The sequence below is a fragment of the Mus caroli genome, unplaced genomic scaffold, assembly GCF_978045245.1.
Source record: "Mus caroli unplaced genomic scaffold, Mus_caroli_1 scaffold_15, whole genome shotgun sequence".
Classification (NCBI taxonomy): domain Eukaryota; kingdom Metazoa; phylum Chordata; class Mammalia; order Rodentia; family Muridae; genus Mus; species Mus caroli.
Genome location: NW_028227270.1, coordinates 22,434,814 through 22,448,290, shown reverse-complemented (window position 1 = coordinate 22,448,290; position 13,477 = coordinate 22,434,814). Strand labels below are relative to the sequence as shown.

Here is a 13,477-nt window from a genome sequence, read left to right as displayed (position 1 = left end):
ACCTACTCCTCAACTAACCAAACCAGCCAATATCTTGAGCATAATTTAAAACAAGAGTGAGTTACACTTACTGATAACACATTTCCTACCGTGACCACATGTCTTATCAGATAATATTCATATTCAGCAAAGACACCTGACTCTTGTTAGACTTCAAACCCTCACTCATGTTTTACACAACTAGAGACAAGACACTTCTGTACTGCTATTCAGCATTTTCAATCTGTCATTCCCATTCTCACTTTATATAGGCGACTCCTACTGCCTGGTACACTCTGAACAGGAAGTAGTGTGTGTAGATGCAGCAGCTTTGATGCCAGTGTCAATGAAATGGTGCTTACATGGAACTAAGTAAAGAAGCAAAGCCAGAGTATAAAATCTTTTTTACCCTCTTTCCTCCAGACACTTTAATTTCTGTACTAACCGCAAGTTATTTTCAAAGGTGGAAAAGCTAACTGTTCATACTTCCCGGTCTTTTTACTTTGTAATACACTATGTATTTATTGCAGTTTATTGTAATGTATTTATTGCAGTTTATTATAATGTCCCCATGGCAGTCACCCTCAGGTCCTTACTGGCTTGTTTAAATGATGTCCCACTGAATCTGCCAGTGTCCCTATGGCGTCGTACAGAATGAGCAGGTTCTTATGCTGGTATTTACTGAAGGCGAAGACGAGGGTATCGAGTATATAAGCAAGGTAAGGGACGAGCTCTGTACAAGCCTCCTCTTCTAATGTAGCGAAGGCACTACGATGAGAAAAACAAACAAACAAAACGAAAAACAATAAATGGTCTCCAGTTCGCAGATGCTTTCCCGTCACATCATATGCACCTCACTCTGCATGCTTATTTTGGTTTAAAATATTTTTCATTAAAAATTATTTACTTTATGTATAGGTGCCCGATTCTGTGTTATGTGGCACCACGTGCATACAGGAGCTCTCGACAATCATAAGCATCTAAATCCCTGAAATGGAATTACAGAGGGTGGGTTGACATGTACTGCTGGGAACTAAACCCAGGCCCTCGGCAAGAGCAGGTAAGTGTTTGTAAGCCCGAGGGTCTCATTATGTAGTTCTGGCTGGCCTTGAGCCACTTTGTAGCCCTTGTGGCTTTGAGCACAGAATGACACCTGCCTCTGTACCTAAGTTTGAGACTAAAGCTGGCACCATTACAGCTAGTAGTCTAGACTAGCCTCAAATTCGCTATGTAGTCCAGAATGACCCAGGCTGATCCTCTGTCTGTCTTGACATGACAGGCATGCATCACCGTGTCCAATCACATGGCTCTGAGGACAAAGCCCATGTTATGCATGTTAGTAAGCAGTCACTCTACAAATGGAGCCACATGCTGGCTTCAGTTTGCCTCCCTTCATTTTTTGTTTTGCTTTATATTTGTTTTTGATTTGGGTTTCTATGTGTAGCCTTGGGTGTCCTGGAACTTGCTCCACAGACCAGGCTGGCCTCAAATTTAGAGATCTGCTTACAAAGGCATGTGCCCCCACTGCTTGGCTCCTCCTTTCTTAATATGCTACAGTGGTGAGATCTGAAGCTATTAAGGCTCTGGTCCCTGTATTTACTCATCCAACACATTTATTTGGTGCTTACTATTCACATAGTCAGGGTGCTAGGAATGTAGCAAGCAAGTCTAAGTTCTAGAACACAGGGTTAAAAACAAAAGCCAGAGCTGGGAAGGCACTTGGTAAACTAGCCCAGTCTAACAGGCAACTCCTAGGCTAATGAAAGATCCTGTCTCAAACATACACACGTGCACACACATGCACACGTACACACACACACACAGGAGTACTTAGTCAATGGTGAGCTAGGATGGCACTAAAGGTCTGATCCCTAGATAAACAAAAAGGTCAATGGTAAAAGCAGTTCGAAGAATTAGGAATTTAATGGCAGTTCCCACCTTCTTCCCCTGCTCCCAGAAACAGAAACCAGTAGGAATGAAAACAAGCAATTCTGATGTGAGCAGAGCCCAACCACTGGTACTGACTCAGGAGGTGCAGAGCACCATTGAGGATGTGTCAAAAGTCTGCAGGCCATTCTATCTCAAAGTTAAGCTAGTGGATAAGTATCTAAAATGTTGTTATCCCTTTGAGAATCCACCAAGAAAGCAAAGGTTTACATCCCATTTTGTTTAGTAAAACTAAATTTCCATCATAACTGCAGTATTTTGTGGTATAAAAATCTGCTGGTTTAAAACCAGGCTCTCATGTTCATAACAAACAGTGCTACGAATCTGCCCTACCTGCAAGCAGCTTCTTGTACTCTCTTGTTGCTATCCAGGATACGCTTCAGCAGTTCTGTCATTAATGGCTTCAGGTATGTATCTGGTGGCTGGCTGACTACCCAGTGTGCATAGCGGCTAAGAGTCCAGCAGGTGATGGAACGCACAAGAGCCTTTTTATCAGAAAGGCACTGAATAAGGTGAGGTATGAGCTCGGGCAGGTATGGAATCATGCCTTGCATACAACCTAGGAAAGAACAGCAATTTTTCAAAACGTGCTATACTCAACTGTATATAGAAAGGACACAGCATCCATTAAGAAACATTTAGTATATTTCCAGGGCTACAAATAAAAAAGTTGATACTAAACTATTAAAAAAATAACAAATCAGACTTAATTGTTCCTAGGTGTCTTAGAGGAGGTTAAGATTTCATTTAATTTTTTTTCATGAAATTTCTGGTTTTTAAAGCACCTATAAATATTTTGAGACAATGTTTATAGTGAAGACAGGACATCAAAATAATGATGACATTCTTGTGTTATCAAGTTTCTAGATTTACCTGAGGAATAAAGTGATTTTAAGAGAAATAGCTTTCAAACATCAGATTTCTCTTAGTTTCATTTACTATAACAAAAGCACCCAAAGAAAGTATGGCTGAGACAGCTGGGGTCAGAAGAAGCCTGTGACTTATACCCAGGAGAAGCTGCCCTTAAGGTGGCTTCTGAGCTCAGTCACCTCTTTCAACCGTGTGACAGGTCAATCTGTCACATCATCTGGCATTGCAAGCAGAGCCAGGAAGCGTGTGAATTTAGGGACAAGTCTCAGCCTACTCGGGTCACAATTCCTCACAGCAGCCTAGGCCTTACTAATATCTATCAAAAACCTTGAAATTCAAACTGGACGTACCTTCAGCAATTGCTCCTAAAACCAAGATGCCAGATTCTTTCACAACCCATTCATGATGGAAAAGCAATTCTTTCAAAAGTGGCAAAATGTGCGGCAAAAGCTCATCACGATAAACATTTGCGAGAACATCGAGAGCAGCAGCAGAACATTTTCCTGAGAACATGAATATTGCGACAGCATTAGCCAATTTATTAAAATACTTCTTTCTGCACTTGATTACAGAATTCTTCTATCTTTGTGGGAAAAATACAATGGTCTATTAAACCCAATGCTTCTAGAAGACCATGGTTATTGTTAAAATTCTGTGGCAAAATGTGCTCACTTTAAGCAAACAGATAAGAGGTCATACTTAAGACTGAGTTCTACCCGGGGCCAGGACTGTAGAAGCATATGTTTTCAACCCCAGAACTTGGGGAAAATCTCTCAGAAGCCAGCCTGCTTGACACTGAGTTCCAGGTCAGTCAGGGCTACATGATACCCTGTCTCAAAAACAAAACAAACAAACAAACAAAACACCAACTCAGTTTTATTCAACAGTTCCAACAGCAGATAACTTGGGAATCAAGTATATCCTTTCTTATTTGGAAGGTAACCAAGTATAAATTAAAAGTAATTACCATATAAAATAGAAATAAAATATGCCAGAAAAATTCTTTACAAAGGATTATATATAAGATAGCTAAGATTTCATTAACAAGGATATAAAGTATAAACTTTTTCCAATGTGAACTAGATATAGCAAAGACTTGATCAAACTTTTTTTTTTTTTTTTTTTGGTTTTTCGAGACAGGGTTTCTCTGTGTAGCCCTGGCCGTCCTGGAACTCACTTTGTAGACCAGGCTGGCCTTGAACTCAGAAATCCGCCTGCCTCTGCCTCCCGAGTGCAGGGATTAAAGGCGTGTGGCACCATGCCCCGGCTTGAGAACCTCCCTATTCTTAATGGTAATTATATCAAGCACACAAAAACTGTTGGGAAAACAGGAAAAAGCCTTTTTAGGAAGGCAATGATGTGCAGGGTACAGTAATAGTGCATAGCAGTAATATACGTACTCAGCAAGCTAAAGGCAAATGGACTGACACAATTCAGGTCAGCCTGGTCTAGACAGTGAGATCCAGACCATCCAGGGTTAGACAGTAAACTGGAATAATCCAACCAACAAGGCAAATGTGATGATTATTTATTACAACAACATGCTATAAGGGAAATAAAAACCAAGGATCCCTAGTCATATTCATCAGTGACAACAGGACAAGAGACACGAACGTGAGAAACACTGATGCTGCCCCATGGAGAACACGCTGTGGGCAGAGTGCCATCACCCAGCAGCCTTGTACTGGATACATTTGCCAACAGACCACAAGGAAACCCACACCTCAGCACCTCAAGCTTCATGGACCATTACTCCCCACACCAAAATGGGAAACATCACCCAAGTATGTACCAACTGACATAGGAAAGAACTATGGACACAAGCTACAAAACGGATACGCCTTAAAAACATCACACTAAGTCAAGAGCTGGTCAGGCGCAGCCAAGCAGTGAAGCCTCACTTACTCAGGTTCCAGTCAGAAATCGTGTCATCATCATCAATTTCATCCTCGTCATCTTCTTCCTCCTCAATCCCGTCCTCCTCGTGCTGCTGAGCCACTGTCCTGGAGCGATGAAACCGTGGCCGTATATCCTGCTCACTGTCCGGGATGGTCTCATCTTCCTCAACATCACCCTGTTGTTAGACAGAAACCGTCAGTGGCTGTTCTCCTTTAAGTTATTAACGCCAATGTAAGTAAAGGAACCGGAACATGATATGGGTTGAGTCCCGCATGGGATTGATTCTGGGGTGTATTTCCTGCGTGAGAACTACTCCCCTGCTGCAGTCACCAGGTCCCTGTGAAAGGGACAATGGAGCATATGACACTTGCTGAGTTAGCAGGCCCTGTCAACTATGACTTGGTGCAGTAAGAGTACCCTGAATCAAACTCAGTGTATTTAAAATAAACCCCAGAGAGAAGAAGATGGACTTAAAGAAAACAAACTACAAGCAACAACCCCCAAAACTCCAAACAGTTGTCGTCAAAGAAAATAAAGGAAACCCCAAAATCTCTGTCAATTAAGGCATGAGTTATTGCCATGAAAACTCATCATGCTTGTCCATCATCTCTGAACGTTTGTAGCCTATTACATGTGACAGGGAGTCTACATAAGGTCTAACCTAAATAAGCATTCTACTGATCAAATTCAAAGCTTTATTACCAATATAAATATTATCCTCTCAGAGAATGGTCTCCTTACCTTAAGCAGGATAATATCTATATCTGAGTACTTCATGCCATTCACTAACACAGGAATCAACCTAGAAAGAATTCATGAAACATAGATCTAAATACTGATAGTTTTAAGTTGTCTTTAACAACCTTATCTATACTATATATTAATTAAACCAAGAGGCAATATGGTCTTTCAGCATGTCCAGTGCTACATCACTGCCCCCTCCTTGCCTAATAACTCAAGGAATACAATCAGGGTAAGTTTAAGAAACTTGGGCCAGCCAGTCTCACAAGGCTCAAAAACGTTCCAAAATGGAAGACCAATAGTAACTAAACACTGCAATTATGCTTCTGTCTGGCTAGGGCTTCAGGACAGTGTCTGGCTCCTGTGCATCAGCCCCCACAGGAAATCCTGAAAGTCTGCTGATAGTAATAATGAAGCGACTTCTTTAGAAACCTCTCTATGGTGTGAGGATGCCCGCTGAGAGTCTGAGTGTGCTGAGGGCAAGCAGCACTCTGTGCAGGACACTTACTTTGGTAGATGCCTTACAAGTACATCTTTGCATATTGGCTGTTCAGCCAAAGTCAGCCAGAATTCACAGGCCTCCAGAGCTACGTTCTCATCTTGGTCTTGGGTTCTCTGCAGCATGTACTGTGAAGAGAATCCATACTGTTCATCAGCTTCACCTGGACAGTGAATAATAACGTAGTCCTGACACCTTACACTGAAAACCATGACTTCCAACAGGTGCTGCCCCCTCTCTTTTAAAGCTCCCTATGTGCCTCTAAAACAAGGTTAAAATTTAAGAGCCACTGCTTAAGAATGAAGTTTTTATTTGTATGCATTATTGATCTACTTTTGTGCAGGGGCATAAAAAGAAACTGCTGTATTTTCTGACATATCGATATTAATCAGAGAAAATAAAAAATAACTCCACATATCTTCCTTAAAATAAAGAATTTATAAATAACAAGCTGTCTCTTGTAGACAGACTTTTTCTGTATTTTAAATTGATATGAGTCAATCAGTTTAATTGGGAAAGGCATCAGACTCCCCCCCCCCCCCCCCGCCCCGTTTTTGTCTTCTGCAGACAGGGTCTCAGCATGAATCCCAGGTTGGCCAGAGTTCACCATGTAACCCATCTGGTTTCACACTTAAGATCCTCCTTCTGTCTCCAAAGTGCTGGAGCTACAGGTATGCACCACTACTCCTAGTTCTAACATTCCCTAAGTACAATTTGTAGTTTCAACAGGTGTCTTATCATGACGTCTGAACATACCAAGCTGAATTCACTCCCGAAATTTCCCATTATCCCTGGGACTAGAATCAAAGTCAATTGATGTATTTTTAGTACACTCTCTCTTTTGGACTGAAACACACTGCATGGCAAATATGGAAACAGTCACAGGCCCGCTCTACTACTTGTCAAATACTATTTGAGTACTGCTAATAAAGTATTACATATATTATAAAATCAGGATGCCTAGGCGTGGCCTCCACCAAGTGATAAAATGTTAAACTTTCTAATTAGCTTCAAACAAGCAGCTATGAGACTCTGAACGCTGGAAATGGAGCCCTCAACTGCTAACCCCTGAACACCCCGGGTGCTCCAGAGTCTACCATACTGTAACTCCATTTCTAAGAGACCCACTCTCATCACACAGCACACAAGTGAGGCTAACAACACTGCTTAAAGCACCTGGAAAGCCATATAATAAACAAGTAGGACTCTTATTCAGCACCATGAAATCAGATGGTAGAGCTTGACTCTAGTGGTACTAAATGGAGCCTAAATAACTGCTTCCCTCCTCTATCTTCCAAGGTCTTCACTTAAACAAGTGCAACTGCTATGTTTCCTAGTGACTTGACTTCAACTAGACAAGAACAGAAAAACCTTTACCATCTACTTGGGTTGTTGAACCCTCCAGGGTCTCTCTGTGCAGTCCCTGCAGCCCTGGACCTCGCTCTATAGACCGGGCTGGCCTGCCTCTGCCTCTCTAGTGCTGGGATGAAGGTTGTGCTGCTCCCCCACCACCTTGCCAATGCCCTTCTTAGAAACCTCAACCTTCTGGTAAGTAACAAAATCAGGCAAATCATATCGATAATGAAACTACAAACGGATAGATTCCAATTTAATTTTATAACAATCCAAGAATACATCACCCAATACCCCCCAAATACCTGTACCTCGACATACTATCTTTAATGAGAATTTCCTAGTTATGATGAGCAAACTTAGTCTCTATGTTTAAATAATTCCTCCACCGGGCAGTGGTGGCGCACGCCTTTAATCCCAGCACTTGGGAGGCAGAGGCAGGCGGATTTCTGAGTTCGAGGCCACTCTGGTCTACAGAGTGAGTTCCAGAACAGCCAGGGCTACACAGAGAAGCCCTGTGTTGAAAACCAAAACCAAAACCAAAACCAAAACCAAAAAACAAAAAAAACCCTTATATCTCACAAAAGAAAAAAAAACGACCAAAAGGATTTACAATTTAAAAACCACCATATCTATTTTGTGTCTTCCCTCAAAGGGAATGCTTTGGTTACCTCGACTATGTTGTGCATATGAGGAAGCAGGCGGTCCATCCGGACTTCAAGCAGCATCACAAGCGCCCGGCACACGTTCTTCCTCACCTCTGCTTCCTCGTCGCCAGCCAGTGCAAAGAGGTTCTGTTGTACAAGAGACACAGTTTCCCTCCTAGTTAGACCATAATTTCTATTTTCTCCTTTTTGATTTTGTGAGAAAAGGTCTCTTTGTGTACTGCTGGCTAACCTGGAACTCCTTTGTGCACATACACGTCTTGGGGCTGCACCCAGTACGAGTGCCCACAGAGGCCAAGAGGGTGTCAGTCCTTGGAGTTGGGAGTTGAAGGTGGTTATGTATCGTCTGGTGTGGGTGCTGGCTGGGAATGAACTCAGGTTCTCTAGATGAGTGGTACTTCCTCATTAAGCCATCTCTCCAGGCCTAAAACACCATTCTTAATGACAGCCAGGCTTTGTGTGCAGGGTATAGGCATGTAAGTGACGCAGGTAAGTAAGTACATGTGTGTGCGCGGAGTGTGTGCACGGAGACCAGAGGTATCCCACAGCCAATCTATTCTACTACTATACCACCACCACCACCACCACCACCACCACCACCACCACCACCCGAAGCCTCACAATTCTTGACATTTGCTGGTTATCAAGCTGAAGGGATTTCCCCTCCTTTAACTGACCCCAGTGCTGGCGTTATAGGCACACAATGCCATGCTTGGCTGTTTATGTTGAGTGCTAGGAATCAATCTGAGTTAAAGTCACATTACAGACTGAGCCATCTTCTCAGCTGTTCCGCTGTACTATAAAATAATTTTTTTTTTTTTTGGATTGCTGTATGTGCAGTCCTAGCTGTCTGAAAGCTGAGGCAGAAGTTCCAGGACAGCCTAAGCTACAGATCCGGTTTCAAAGAACCAACCCACAAGCTAATTAAACAAACTAATGGCACTGCATCATCCGGGTCTAAGTGTTCACTTCCCTATTGGAGCAGCAGAGGGAGCAGGAGAACAACCCAAGCCTAAATCGCTGCTATTCACCAAGTCAACTACCTACCTACTAGGAGAGAGGAAAGTGAACAATAACTACGGTAACCACTCCTGTGCTGATGCTTATAAACTCCTCTAGAAGGTTAATAAGTGGGAGCATTAGACAACAGAATAGTATATCCAACTGTCACAGCCCAAGATACTATATCATTCATTTCATAGATTAATAATTAGCAAGGGTTAAAAATGTGCCAGCTGGTAAAGGAATTGAAACTAGCCTGCATGGAATCTTAGGTCCACACTGATAATTTTTGACTATAACAAGTTTTCACTAAGACCAAGCCACCTTTAGGATGGACACAGAAGCTGGTGCCCTCTGGTTGTCCTGAGAGATCAAGAGTTCAAGGCCACTCTAGGATAGACACTAAAGCGAGAGAGAGTCGACTCAGATAGTGAGCAGGTGTGCTGTGTCCAAAGCCTAACAACCTGAGATTTACCCCTAGCATTCAGCTGTTGAGAAAACAAAACAAAACAACCTGATGTAGTGACACTCATTTGCAATGCCAGCAACTCCTAAAGTGAGCTGGGCTGTAGACAGAGACGGCGGCCAGGAAGCCCGGAGGGAGGCCTGACAGCCTGTAGTCTATAGCACAGTAGCAGAAACAGGAAACTCAGTCTCAGCAAGGCAGGAGTGAACTGACAATTGTCCCATGACTTGTGCACTCGCCACTTCTCACAAATCCTTAAACACGATGGGTGGGGCTGGGTGGGGCTGGGCGGGGCTGGGTGGGGCGGACAGGCGGAGGCAGGAAGATCCAGGAAGTAAGAGGCCAGCCTGGTCCACAAAGTGAATTCAGAAAGAAGCTGTTGAGAAAATTAAGATGACTCCATCCCTTCTTAGAATTTCAGCTTTTCTACTTGCTGCAATCAGGAAGAGGTTCTGAAAAGAAACTGTTCTGCTTATGGACTGTGGCCAGATTATTATTTTTAAAATAGATTTATTTATTTATTTTATGCATGTGAGTGCACTGTAGCTGTGCAGATGGCTGGGATCCTTCATGTGATTGTTGGGGATTTTATTTAGAACTTCTGCTCACTCTGGTTGGCTCTGCTTGCTCCGGCCCAAAGATCTATTTATTATTATAAATAAGTACACTGTAGCTGTCTTCAGACACACCAGAAGAGGGCATCAGATTTCATTACAGATGGTTGGTTGTGAGCCACCCTGTGGTTGCTGGGATTTGAATTCAGAACCTCTCGAAGAGCAGGCAGTGCTCATAACCACCGAGCCATCTCTCAAGCCCCATGGCCAGATCTTATGATCTTAGTCTCTTTCACTAATCTATTATTATTATTCATCCCTGTAGCGGCAGGCCCCCCCATCCTGCCCTCACAAATCCCTCCCCCCATTACCCACTTCCCTTCTCCTCAGAGAAAGGGAATCTCCTCCTTGGGTACCCACCTGCCCCCAGGGACATCAAGTGGCAGCATGATCTTCTCCCACTGAGGCCTGACTCAGTCCAACTAGGGGAAGGGGATCCAATGGCTGGCAACAGAGTCAGAGACAGCCACTCTACTTCCAATTGTTAGGGGACCCACATAAAGACCAACCTGCACATCTGCTACCAGTATGTAAGGGCCTAGGTCCAGCCCCTGAATGCTCTCTGGTTGGTGGTTCAGTCTGTGAGCCCCCATGAGCATGACCTTATTCTTCTGCAGTTATGCCACTAAGACAGTATTTAGTATTTAAGAGCTAATAGTTTTCTTGAGTCCTCCCCTCTATATTTATAATATAAATCAATAGAAAAACAGAAAGTTATTCCTAAATGGTCTGGCCTGTATACTGAGGCCATTTAAGACCACCATGCAATGGCAGTTAACAGTCAGGTCAACATTATGTAGCTGTTCTTTTAGTATGTACCTTTGGATTGTTACAGGCCAACTTCATCCAATCTTACTAAATATTTTGTGTTTGCTTGCTTCAAACGTTACTCATGGTCTAGGAAAACCGTGCATGTACAAACTGAATGGTATATTGAGGAAGACTTCTAAACAGTCAAACTAGGAGGCAGAACCACATATATTCACTCCATAACCCATATTGGTATCACATTTCCAATGTTCTAGCACATAAAGAATGCTTTTATTTTCAGCTAGGAAAATCTAGTAACATTGTATCCAATTTGTCCCAGCTTGGGGCAGTCTTACCTCAATGAAGGAATCGATGTGCAGCATGAGTGCCTGGGTCCGACTGATGATGAACTGATTGACACATGCAACAGCGTGAGACCTAGAACCCAAGGCATACATCAGCATACGCTTATTGTTGTTACAACAAAAGGTGCATCTCTAGAGATACTATGGTGTCTGTAGAATCTGTAGAACACCAAGGACTCCGGAAGCAGGAACTGCAGTTGTGGAGCAGCACAGCTCCACAGCATCTAAAAACAACAGCAGAATAGTGCTGGCGTGTAGCCATTCACTTTGATTTTATTAATTTTGAGTAAGACCTGCGTGATATTATACAAATGGCACTTACTCAAATAATATAGATTTTTTTCTGTGCAGTTTCTTTTCTGTAGAACAAAATACTTTGAAGAGAAACTATGTGCTCTCTTTAGAAACATCTGAACATTTAGTAAGTGCAGAGCAAACTTAAGCACAGTCGAACCCATTTCCATTCCAATTCCCATTATGGAATGCTTGTGTGGTGTAGGCCAGATAAGATTTAGTCTGTCTTTAACCCACACGTTTAGTGGATAGAACTTTTCATCGTTTCCATTACCACACTAACAAGCCGGGTAGCCAGCCTTGCAGTGATCATTCTGTTCTTATCAGCAGCTCCACACCACCGCAACTTTCTTCTGCATTGAGATGTACCAGAAAATAACTTTAAAGTTAGCACCCTGAAAGTCCCCAGTGTCTACGGCTCTCTGTGCAGTGCAGCAGTCACCCCCATTACCTTTTATGAGCCATGTCTTAAATGAATGTGATTTGCTAACCCTCAAAAGCTCCTGTTCAAGAGCACCTAGAACCCAGGTGACACTGTGGTCCCTAAACAAGGGCAGAGGAACTGCATTACACGGAGTTTACACTGACAGGGGAGATTTTTAAATCAAAGTTCCCAAGATCTGGGATCAAAAGTGTCTGCCATCATGCCTGGCAAAACAGATTATTTTAATGACTGCATTAGTTTGGTAATTTGAATAAGAATGGCCTCTATAGGCTGATATATTTGAGCCTAAGATGCTTAGTCACCAGGAAGTGGAACTGTCTGAAAGAAGTATTAGAAGTGTCGCCCTATTGGAGTGGGAGTGGCCTTGTTGGAGAGCGTGTCACTAGGGGTGAAGTCTGACTCTTTCTGCCTGTGTATCAGGACATACTGCCCTTCTGCCCCTGCCTGCATGCGTCTTGCCATGACAAGGACTAAGCCTCTGAAACTGTAAACAAGCCCCAAGTTAACCGCTTTAATTGATTTAACCTTTATGAGAGTGACCTAGAGGTTGGTTTCTCTTCACCACGGCAATAGCCTAAGAAAGACTAGGGAGAAACATGCTATTTAAATGGAAGATTGACCTCCAGAGCAGCAACAGTTCTCAACCTTTGGGTTGAGACCCCTTTGGAGGTCAAACAACCCTTTCATGGTGTTGTTTGTTTTTTTAAAATCACGTGTATTTGTATGTGTTTGTGCAAGTTACTGAAGGGGTCCTTGGAGTGGCCCATACAGGTGATTTTTAAAAAACTGGGGTGTCATATCTTTTTGTCTGTTTGAGACAGGTTTTCTCTGAGTATCCCTTACTGTCTTAGAACTAGTTCTGTAAATCAGGCTGGCTTCGAACTTGGGAGATCCACCTGACTCTGCTTCCAGAGTGCTGGGATTAAATGCATGAGCCACCACCATTCACTCAAGTTTTCACATCTTAAGAGGTGGCTGTGACCCACAGTATAAGGTCCTGGGAACTTAGCTCAGGGCCTCTGAAACAGTACACGCTGACCATCTCTCTATCACCGCACGATGCGGTCATCTTTGCAATTTTTATTTATTCGTTTTTGGGTTGTGTTTTTTTTTTTTTTTTTTAAAATTAGGGTTCTTTATACATCCTTGCTATCTTGGAACTCACTATGTCATTATGTAGACCTATTCCTTGGCCTTCAACCCGGAGATCTGCCCGCCTGCCTCTTTGAATGCTGGGATTAAAGGCAGCACTGCCACGCCCACCTTCTATATTTGAAAAGCTTTTCTTAGCTTTATTCCCCTTCTTACTTGCATCTTATTCTGGTCACATATTTCCTCATTATTGAAGAATCCTTTTATCTTTGAACTGCCTGTTCTCTCTTCCCCTTTACAATCTCCTTGATCTTCCTTTCCACCTCCTTAGCGCGTCTTCCCTGTGTGCCTTCCTCCTCCTTTCATCTGACCCGCTTACCATTTCCACATTTACTCTAGATTTTCAGTTGCATGGCACTGAGTAGAATGCCCACTGACTCAGACCCTGTGCCTCTCATGCACCGTTTGCCACAATTGCTGCTGCTGTAACGCTTTA

General features: G+C 42.9%; 1 protein-coding gene across 3 annotated transcripts in view; it reads right to left on the bottom strand.

The window, feature by feature from the left end:
- Nucleotides 1-13,477, bottom strand: part of Tnpo1 (transportin 1) — an 86,901-nt gene that overhangs the window by 18,510 nt on the left and 54,914 nt on the right. For all 3 annotated transcript variants that reach the window (XR_015045373.1, XM_021179911.3, XM_021179912.3), the window contains exons 7-14: nt 11,142-11,223; nt 7,960-8,082; nt 5,945-6,063; nt 5,437-5,497; nt 4,702-4,870; nt 3,147-3,299; nt 2,260-2,485; nt 576-747 (exon numbers count right to left, since the gene is read on the bottom strand). Coding sequence is in view for 2 of the 3 variants with exons in the window: in XM_021179911.3 (XP_021035570.1) it covers nt 576-747; nt 2,260-2,485; nt 3,147-3,299; nt 4,702-4,870; nt 5,437-5,497; nt 5,945-6,063; nt 7,960-8,082; nt 11,142-11,223 (1,105 nt within the window). In the remaining variant the exon portion in view is untranslated. The remainder of the gene's footprint in view (nt 1-575; nt 748-2,259; nt 2,486-3,146; nt 3,300-4,701; nt 4,871-5,436; nt 5,498-5,944; nt 6,064-7,959; nt 8,083-11,141; nt 11,224-13,477) is intronic.